The sequence below is a fragment of the Talpa occidentalis genome, unplaced genomic scaffold (genome assembly GCF_014898055.3).
Source record: "Talpa occidentalis isolate TD23 unplaced genomic scaffold, MPIMG_talOcc4v2.1 talOcc4.13, whole genome shotgun sequence".
In the NCBI taxonomy this organism is placed as follows: Eukaryota; Metazoa; Chordata; class Mammalia; order Eulipotyphla; family Talpidae; genus Talpa; species Talpa occidentalis.
This window is the reverse complement of record NW_023601322.1, coordinates 79,117,903-79,128,559: the sequence shown is the minus strand read 5'-3', so window position 1 is coordinate 79,128,559 and position 10,657 is coordinate 79,117,903. Positions and strand designations below refer to the sequence as shown.

The following is a 10,657-nucleotide window of genomic DNA, read 5'->3' as shown; positions in this document are numbered from 1 at the left end:
ACTTAATTACAGGGATACATTCTGCAAAATGCATCGTTAAGTGACTTTGTTATTATGGTAATAACAAAGAGTGTAATTAAACCTCAATGGTATAGCTAATGGGCCCACTGTCGTTTGTGGTTGTTAAGCACCTCATGACTATACTATGTATGCATTAGTTGTACCAAGGTGAAACATGTACAATACAGCTTGGAAGGACCTTGAAAACATTATGTTCAGTGAAAGAGGCCAGACACAGAAGGAAAAATAATGTGTGATTCCACTTATATTAGGTACCTGGAATAGACAAATGCATAGAGACAGAAAGTAAAATAGAGGTTACTGCATGCTGTGGGGAAGGAGTATAGGAAAATGATAGTTGAATGGATGCAGTTTATTATGGGGATCACAAAGAAAAGTTCTAGGTATAGGTCACTCTTAGGGCTATATACTCTGTGAATGTATTTAAAGTCACTGGTTTACCAGTGCTTATTATGATATTATGCTATGTCTGTTTTATCACAATTACTTGCGGAGCGAAAAAGTCCGTTCTGGGCTAAGCTGTGTCGGGGGAGGCTTGCAGAGCGTCTGAGATTGAAGGAAAGTCACTACCCAGAGACTGGGACGGTGGCAATCCCATCCAAGTGTGGTCAGACGCTAGAGAAGGGATGTGGAACTTAAAGGTGTCAGTAATATCCCAGGAAGAGACAGTTATGCACATGGATAAAACAGCCACCAAGCCTCCACAGCACACAGAGAGGTCACCTTGAGCCTTCCCCCACCCCGCACAGCCTGGCAACCACAGGAGGAGAGCCGGAAAACAATCTCTCAGGGCGTCTATGGAAACTTTTTCCTTTTGCTAATTTTTCAAGCGTCGCAAGAATTAATTTTGGAACAAGAAAGCTGCAAAAGGTGCTTTTATTCTCTTAGCCTAATGATATGTAAATGGAGCACATGTAAGAAAACTTTAAAAAGGAGTCTGTAGGGCCAGCAAGGCATGGAGCAGTTTCTTTATGATCCAAGCAGACGGGTAAAGGAGGATTCCTGGAGCCCTCAGAGGCTTTTTCAGGCTTTTAATGATCTTTCTACACCATTTGTAGTGAGGCAACCAGGTACACGGCAGGCAGGGGGATGGAGGGAGGCGCAAGAGTCTGGCAGGCCTCCTAGCCCTGGGCAAATTTTTACTCTCTCTGGTGTTCTCTTGTGATCTCTTCATGGATCTTGTAAGGGGCAGGAACTGGACGCAGTGCAGGTTTTCTGATCCCATGCAGACCGGGTAAAGGAGGAGTCAGAGTCCTCAGTAGTTTTGCAGGTTTTTTATTTGGGGTTCACCAGGCATATGGCAGGCAGGGGTGCAAGTCTTCACTCTATCTGAGCTCTCTGGAGTTCGTTCTGCTGCTTCTCGGCTTCTCTTTCGGCTTCGGCTTCTTCGGCTTCGGCTTCGGCTTCGGCTTCGGCTTCGGCTTCGGCTTCGGCTTCGGCTTCGGCTTCTACTTCTACTGCTGTTTCTGCTGCTGCTGCTGGCGTCCCCGTGATGCCGCCCTTAAAAGCACAGCCTTAGCTCAGCTGAATCCCATCTACCTATGCCCACACCCTACTCCAGGTGCCCGCCATCAGGCATGCATTCAGGACAAGGATCCATCATCTATCCTGATGGAGGAAGGGCAGAAAAGCCTGACATTTTCTTTACCCTACAGATCTCTACTGCACTCTGTGGCTCTGTCCTCTGTTGGTGCCCTTATAAGCTCGGTGTCTTAGCTCAGGCGTGCCCGGTACGCACACACACCATACTCCAGGCGCCCGCCATCAGGCATGCATGTAAGACCACAGGTGTTGATCACAGATGCTAATGGCAGGAGGGCAGGGGAAAAACCCCTGGTAACATCCATTTACCCATCAGTGTCACATGTCTGAAATAACTGAGGCCATTTAGAAGGTGCTTTCTTTTACAGACACGTTGATGTGTATATGTGTGTATACATATATATGTATAAAATGTATATAGGTACTATGGTGGACTTTCTTGTCATTATTCTTAAATCTAAAATGAATCTTTTTTTTTAAATAATAAATTTTATTTTTATATTCCCCATACAATTGCAACCCCCTCATTCTGACCCCAATCCCTCCCCTCCCGCCACCCACCCCCCCAAAAGTGTCTCTGGTTCATAGTTTTTTGTTGATTTTGATTATCACTTTCTTATAGTTATTCATTTTCCTGGTCCCTTATTTAAGTTTTCTAGATTCCTGCTATGAGTGAGACCATCCGGTATTTTTCTTTTTCTTTCTGGCTTATTTCGCTGAGCATGATCCCTTCCAGCGCCATCCATATTGCTGCAAATTGCATGTGTTTATCTTTTTTGATTGCTGAGTAATATTCCATGGTGTCTATGTACCACATCTTCTTGATCCAGTCATCTATTTTTGGGCATTTGGGTTGTTTCCAAAGCTTAGCTATTGTAAATAGTGCTGCTATAAACGTAGTGATGCCGGCGTGTGTAACAACTGCTGCCGCTTTACCAGGAGTTCTTGTCTCGCGAAACCGTAGAAAGGAATTCACAGACTTTTGGAGTAAGTAAGCAGAGAGAGACAAATCTTGTCTTTGAAAGAAAAGTTTATTTAGGAAGAAAAGAGACAAAGAAGAAAGACTCCCAGGTATAAAGTACCTGGGAGGGGCCAAGATGAGCCGGTATGGGATATTATGTTGGCAATATATACTTTCTCTCCCTCATTATGTTTAAATTTTACTCTTTCTCTCCCTGATTGGTTAACTCCCAGAGGGTACTAAGCAAGGAATTTCACATTCCTTAACAGTATTTCCTTTCCCCATCTGTTATGCTTATCGCTTTACCTTTATGGTCTAGCCCTCCCGGTGAACATCTTCACACTTCATCTTATCATCTGAAGAAAACCAGGACCATCCTTAACAAGATTACCTGTGGTGCTAGGATGTTTGTTTTCCCCTAGTGTTTAACAATGGTGTTTGTTTTTCCCAGTGGAATTGGTTGTATTTCCTTGGTTATCCTTATCTCTGAAGACTTCCTGATTTCTTCAGAGGTCCCCTCCTGCACTATCCCTAAAACTGCCTAATAACCCTAGCTTGCCCTGTCTCAATAGGGGTGCAGGTGCTCTTTGGAATTGATGTTTCTGTGTCCTTTGGGTAAATACCCAGGAGTGGAATTGCTGGATCATATGGAAGCTCTATGTTTAGTAGGTCCAGAAATCTCCACACAGCTCTCCATAGTGGTTGGACCAGTTTGCACTCCCACCAACAGTGCAGGAGAGTTCCTTTTTCCCCACATCCTCGCCAACATTTGTTGTTGCATCAGTTCCACCAGTACACTGCTGCAGGAGACATGTTCCTTTGTTGCTTTTTTGTTGCTAGTTTTTTTTAACTTGTGCCATTCTCACTGGTGTAAGATGGTATCTCATGGTAGTTTTGATTTGCATTTCCCTGATTACAAGTGATGTTAAACATCTAAAATGAATCTTTTTTAAAAAAAATAGACTTTGCAGCCCCAAAGCATAGTTATCTTTACCCAGCCATAGGATGCTCTACTTATAAAGCTACTTATAATTGTTTAATTGTTTTAAAGTTCGGTTTCCTGACAATAAGGTTTTACACTGGTTGTTCTCCTTCTCAGCTACTCAGTAACAAATTAGAAAACCATGCAAAATTTCAGAGAGAACCAGCAAAGTCAAAACCTCACCAAAAGGCGCAAAGCAGGCTTTCGCTTTATTAGTTGGGCGCATAGGGAAAAAGTTGCTAATGAGGTTTTGATGATGGGCCCCCACCCTTACTCCAAGGAAAAGCTGTAAAGGGTTAATCAGGCAACTACTAAAGGCAGTTACCTCTCATTACCATTGTTATTGAGCAGAACCTGGCGGTTAAGCCCCGACGAGGCAGTCCACCAGGAGGCCACATCCTGTTGAATAATTCAGGCTGGGGCAGGGGCCGGCCCTCACAGTGCAGACGTGGGAGGCAAAGCCTCGCTCGGGAGTATCCATTTTCGGTATCTGCAGCCGGCTGCCCATTTTAAAACTCCCCAAGTTACAGACAAGGTCATGAAAAACCCCACTTTACCAGGTGGCTAAATACCCCGCGCCGCGTTAGGCAAATGCTTCACCTGCCTGGCCAATTAGCTTCCTCTCCAGAAAGACTCGTTCAACAGGTTTCCTCTTTCTATTCCTCGGCCTCCTGGGTTGGGGAAAGAGGCTGTCACTTCGCTTCGACCCTCCCCTTCCCTCCTGCCTCCTCCCTCCCGGCCGTGCCACGCTCACCCGGACCAATCGCGCGGTCTCGAGCGCGTCCAGGTTGGCCGCCCCGGCGCTCGCGGGGCCTGGATGAGGCGCGCCGCCCTGGGCGCAGCGGAGGGCGCAGTGGGGCTCGCTGGGCCTGCGTCCCGGACCGCGAGAACCGCACGGACCAGGAGGAGACTGCGGGCCCGCGGAGGTCTGGAGGTGCCCTGATGACTGAACTACAGCAAGATGTGGAGGACCCCAAGCCTGCCAAAGCGCTGGGGAAGAGAGAGAGCAAAGTTGGCTCAGCCCAGTAAGTGCTCTCAGCTGCGACCTCTCCGTGGCGAGAGGAAGCGCGCGGCCCCAACTTCTCTGCCGGGATGAGCGAGGAGCGGAACGGGTCTCTGAAACTTTGTCTGCCACCAGGCTTGAGGCTTGAGGGCTTTTTGAGGCGCCCAGTCGCTTTTTGCTGTCAGATACTTTAGTGGAGACAGGGCACCACGGGAACATTTCAGGAATGTGCTGGTAGCTGGCAGGCCAGCGGGGAGGTGGATTATTATTTCAGCCGAAACCTCTGCTGGTGTCTCATAATTCCCAAGGGAAGTCTGGGGAAACCTTTCTGACCTCGAAGCCAAATCAAGAAACAGCGTTGATCTTTATTTGTCCTACTTCCTAATGACGTGCGGGTAGATGCAGTTTTCTCGGAGATGCCATCTGGGTAGGCGGTGATGTGTGTGTGTCAGTTGATTCAGAGCTTGAGGGTTTTTTCCCCCCTTCATTGTTTTCCTCCCAGAGAAGGGAAAAGTGGTGGACAACATGTAATACTCTCTTTTCCCTGTCTTTAGCTGGTACTTTCCACAAACTTTTTAACCGCCCTGTTTTTGGAGCTGTGGGTGAGGGCGAACACAACGACTATATAATAAAACACTTCAAATAGTGGCTTATTTCTGTTCTCTTCAGTCTTGAGTCACAGTGCATACTCGGATTTGCATTGTTTGGCATATAAACTCTTCTGGATTAAGAAACTGAAAACTCAAATATTTTGATGACAAGGATTAGCTTTCTGTAATGAAACTTTCTTTTTATGTCTATTACTTTGTTTTTCTTAATCCAAAAGTGTTGATTATTTACATGATTGTATTCCCAAACGTTCTTCTTTTAAAAATGAAAAGAATCATTATTTGCTGCTTTGTTGTATTACTGTAACATGATGGGAAGATAAATAAATCCAATCACTGTTATATTTTTATGGTACCAAACTTTTGGTGGCACCCAGAATTCTTGGTACTAGCATAAAAAGGTGATAAATTCTTAGCTGTGAAGATTCATTTTCCATCTTTGACTTATTTCAGCATAGACTGTTCCACGTGGGCTGTTGTGTTTGTGCGTATCTGTTGGAGTTTGGGCTCAAGTGTGGAAGAATAGCTTTATTACTTGCTTTGATTTCTTGTTTCAAAGGCTTGTTTCTCGTCAAGTCTCTGTTTTGAACTTGGTAACTCAGGTCGTCACTAAGTTCAGAGGTGTTCAAGTCCAGGTGCCTCAATGGATATTTTCTTCCAAGAGTGTTAAACTGGCCTGTCCGCTCCCAGTTCCCTGTCCCCATAACTACAGCCACATGCGCCTCCTCACCTTAGACCCTAACTTCCGAAGTGTTAACAGCTGGTATTTATTGAAAACGCTTGCTAGGAGACTGACTGGTAATGAACACTTTACGTGCATTTTCATACAAAATGAAGTAGAGGCTGTCATCTCCATTTTACAGGTAAGAACTTTGAAGCTATAAGAAGTTAAGCATAAAGAAAGCAGCTTAAATTCAAGTCCCGACCGCTTAATTCTAGCGCCTAAACTTGAATACTTTCTCTGTGCCCCACTACTCCAGAATCTATACTGGCTCCCATGACCTACTCAAAAAACAAGCTCTTCTGCCAAGTGTGTACCCTTAGTGAGGTACACACACACAAATCATTTCAACCTGACGTCCTAATTCTAGCAAGCATGCACATCTTTTAGCCGAAGTATTTTATCAGAGGTCTTATACTTAAGAGATGATCATACAGACAATAGGTGTGCAAAAGTAGCACTGAATGAAGTTCCCTCCATTTTTCCTTTCTCCTCATTTTCATTCCTTTGTTCAAGCAGTTTTCTCTCTTCTTTCTCTCGGTATCTTTCTATACGTCAACTCAAGTTTTCCTTCCGTTAAAACCTTCCCTTATTGCTGGTCATACTCAATTTCCTATCAGTGCTCACCTTGCATAAATCTTCTATGGTCAGCACCATAGAATTTAGCTGCTGCTATTACTATTAATTAACAATTAACATTTATTGACTGTTTATTATGATCAAAGTACTGTTTTCAGCTTTTAATGTATACTCACTCACTCAGTGTATATTAGTTAACTTTTCCCTAAATAGATTACAAACTCCAACCAGGCTTTATCTACCAAATTTCTCAGAGGGCCCAACAGATAATCACTTTCAGTAACCACATATTGGTGATCTGTATTGGCTGCACCCAACCCCTCAAATGAAGGTTTATCCTATGCTTAGCACTGATACTCAGTTTGAACTAGTTCAGGAAATTCTACCCTTTTAAAATTTCTTTTTTTTTTTAAACTATTTTTTTTTTAAATAGAGGCATGTTTTATTTATTTATTTGTTTGTTTGTTTGTTTATACATGCACTGGGTACAGTCAGAAGCGCAGGAGGGTGAGAGAATTCACCAGAGCCAGAGCAGGGAGCAGAGCAGGCAGAAGGACCGAAGTACACTGCTGAGGGGAGCAGCGGGCGGCAGGAGAGGTCTGCGCGCCATGCGGGACCCTCCTCCGGTGGCCGGGGAGCAGCCGGGAATCGAACCGGCGCGGCAGAGGCCGCGGGCAGCTTCGCAACCCAGCGCTCAACCGCTGCGCCACCGGGGAAGCCCTTAAAATTTCTTATCCAAATTTTCCACCAGTAGCAGTTAGAATTTTTAGGTACATTTGCTTGCCCCACAATTATAGCTTATTCATTCCCACCCTGCCACCTTTCCTCTCTGGTTGCCTGAGTTTTGTAATCAGCTGTTAAAGTTTAGTCTTGATTTGTTTTAACTGACTCTTTGTTATGTGCCTCTATGTTCCACATATAAGTGAGACCATCTAATATGTCTTTCTCCATTTGATGTATTTAACTTAGCATAATGTTCTCCAGGTCTATCCATGTTGTGGCAAATGGCAGGAGGTTGTCCTTTTTATAGCTGAGTAGTTGTCCACTGTGTGCATGTGTGTGTGTGTGTGTGTAGATAGATAGATATAGTTCTAGTTACAAAAACTTAGTTATGGAGAAACAACCTAAGTACCCAAGGACAAGAGGTGTAGATCAACAAATAGTGGTCTGTGTACACAATGGAATACTCAACTTCACAGATTTTCAACAGGGTGTAAGGTGCAAGTCCTGGAGATAGATTCCTCCACAGCCACTTTCTCCTTAAAGAAAGAGTATTTTTATCCAAACTTAAGTTTAATTATCCTTCAAAAAGAGGCCAAAAAAACCCCAACTCACTTACACTGTACTCCTTAAGGTAAACTAATTTACCTACTCTCATTTGTGTCAGAGATTCCCACATCCATAATCCGACATGATGTTCCAAGACAGATTTTTAGTTTTTTAAGGATTTATTTTTTTTTATTTATACAAGAGCAGGGGTACAGGCCAGATGTGCAGGAGGGTGAGAGGATTCACCAGAGAGAGTGGGGAAGAGAACTGGCAGATTGACTGAAATACACTGCTGAGGGGAGCAGTGGGCGAGACAGGAGAGGTCTACTCGCCATGTGGGTTGCTCCAAGGCCGGCGGAGATCAAACCGGCACTGGAGAGGCTGCAGATAGCTTCACAGGTCTGCGCTCAACCGCCTGCACCACGAGGGAGGCCCAGATTTTTTTTAAACAAGGTTATTGAGATACTATTTTACATATGAAATTTACCCATTTCGTGTGTACAATTTAATGACTCTTAGTAACTGCACCAACTTGTGCATCATCACCCAATCTAATTTTAGATCATCCCCCCAATAAGATCTCTTGACCCTATTTATACTCAGTCTCCATTCCCACCCCCTGTCCCCTATATACCAGCCCCAGCTAGTCACTAATTACTTTCCATCCCTATAATTTGCTTTTTTGTGTGTGTGTGTGGGACCCTCGCTGGTGGCCGGGGATCGAACTGGCGCTGCAGAGGCTGCAGGCAGCCTCGCAACCCAGCACTCAACCGCTGCGCCACCGGGGAGGCCCCCTATAATTTGCTTTTTCTGGGCATTTCATATAAATGGAGTCATATGCTATGAGGTCTGTTGTATCTGGTTTCTTTCACTAACATCATATTTTAGAGTTTCATCTGTGAGGTACTTTATGTCAGTAGTGTATTGCTTTTTGTACTATTAAATTTCTATATTCCATATACCACACTTTGTCTTACTCTTTACCTTCTCATAAACATTTAGGTTGTTGCCACTTGTTGGTCATTATGAATAATGCTGCTATGAATATCTGTGTGCATATCTTTATGTGAAATTATAATTTAATTTCTTTGGACTTAAGAGAAAGGGCTTTCACATAACAGGGAAGCGAAATTGTAGGCACTTTATAACAAATATCTGTTGAATATTGACTAAGTGAAATTTATAGTTTGGATTTTCAAATCCCCTTCCCCCAAACTACATTTTAAAGAAAACTCAGGCTATCTTTCCTTGGCACTTTTTGGTTTGGATTTTTCTTTTTCTTTTTTTTTTTACAAGCTCTTAAAATTTTGCATGTTAACATTTAGTACTTTTTTATGATAATATAAAGAAGAGATTTTTAAATTGTACTGTTTCTTATGTAGGCTGGAAGTGCAATGAAATACCTGTATGACGTTAGAAAATTAAAATAGTGGGCCTCCCCTAGTGGCGCAGGCGGTTGAGCGCCATGCTGTGAGGCTGTCCGCAGCCTCTGCAGTGCCAGTTTGATCCCCGCCGGCCGGCCGGCGAGGGTCCCACATGGTGTGGCAGACCCCTCCCCTCACACCTGCTGCTCCCCTCAGCAGTGTGTTTCGTCAGTCTGCCTGTTCTGTTCCCCGCTTTGGCTCTGGTGAATTCTCTCACCCTCCCATGCATCTGGCCTGTACCCTGGTTCTTGAATAAATAAATCTTTAAAAAAGAAAATTAAAATAGTATTGAATATGGACAAAATAAAAAGTGAGGTCCTCCTCACCTTTCAGTTCCTTGTTCACTTAACAAGTTTTTGGGTTTATTCTTATGTTGTTGTCATTTAAGGCCAGAATCAAGTTTGTTGTTGATTTGTTTTGCTTATCATTGGCATATGCACTTCCCAATACACATGTAAGTGTGTTGTTGGACTTGGAAATGAAGCACCTTGTGGTTATCATAAGGACTGATGTGATCATGCAGCACTGGCCCGCTCACCAGAAGAGGGCTCAATGAATGGCAGACGGTGTTCTCAGAAGCCACATCTTTTTTCTAAACTTCTTTGCAAAATAGTTATCTACCCATAATGTAGCCTACACAGATTTTCACATTCATCAGAGCACAACTTTCTTAACATGACCTTAGTAAAGTGGCCTCGTGGTGTTACATCAAGGGGCTGATCCTGGCTGAGCCATTCTTAAGTGATCAGTTCCATCTTCTAACCTTTCCTAACTGGGTGAAACTAGACCAGCCCTTAATCACATGAGGTGGCAATAACGCAATGAAAAACTAGTTAGTGGTCACCATAGTGATGAGACCTATTTTTCAAAAAGAGACTAAACTGAGACGTGGAAATGTGGCGTTGCAGACGAGTAAGAAAATAGAGAGAAAAAGAGTGTGTGTGGGGGGGGGGGAGGAGAATACTGAAGCCTTTCCTCCTTAATATAGTTATTGATCTGTGTATAAATGTTGGTATTTTCTTACAGTCCATATGTAACAGGTTTATGATTATATCCTTATTTGTTAGAGACTTTTCAAACTATGCCTTGCAGCCTGTGGATTGAGTTAAAAGTTAAGAAACTCAGAATATGCTAATTTTGTGTCATTGACTATGGGAGACTTGTCTAAAAACCATTATCTTGTGTTCCTACAAATGACTTTCAGACTAGAATGTAGTGCTGTAAAAATGTATTGTGAATTAGTTGCCATATTTCCATAGTGATAAAAAATTATGACAACATAATTCATTATCACTACATTGTTGCAATACTTCATTGCAAAGCAGCTCTTCATTTGATCCTATTAAACACTGCACTTCTGTAAGGTGTAATGCAGAGTACTCTGAGAGCTTGTGTGAACTGGCATGAATGTATTTTTCTCTTCCTCATAATCATAATACGTTGTAGCATATAAAGGCGGGCTTGTTTTGACATGAAGTTTGTAGATTTCTTATGCATGGTCTTGATTTGATCAGAATCTTTTCTCAAAAGTTTACAAATGTCATGAG

At 43.3% G+C, this 10,657-nt stretch overlaps 1 protein-coding gene across 1 annotated transcript in view; it reads left to right on the top strand.

Moving 5' to 3' along the window:
• The first annotated feature begins 4,349 nt into the window (after positions 1–4,349).
• Positions 4,350–10,657, top strand: part of GRAMD2B (GRAM domain containing 2B) — a 66,411-nt gene continuing 60,103 nt past the window's right edge. Inside the window, exon 1 of the mRNA XM_037509436.2 lies at positions 4,350–4,531. Within this exon, the coding sequence (XP_037365333.1) occupies positions 4,449–4,531 (83 nt within the window). The 5' untranslated portion in view covers positions 4,350–4,448. The remainder of the gene's footprint in view (positions 4,532–10,657) is intronic.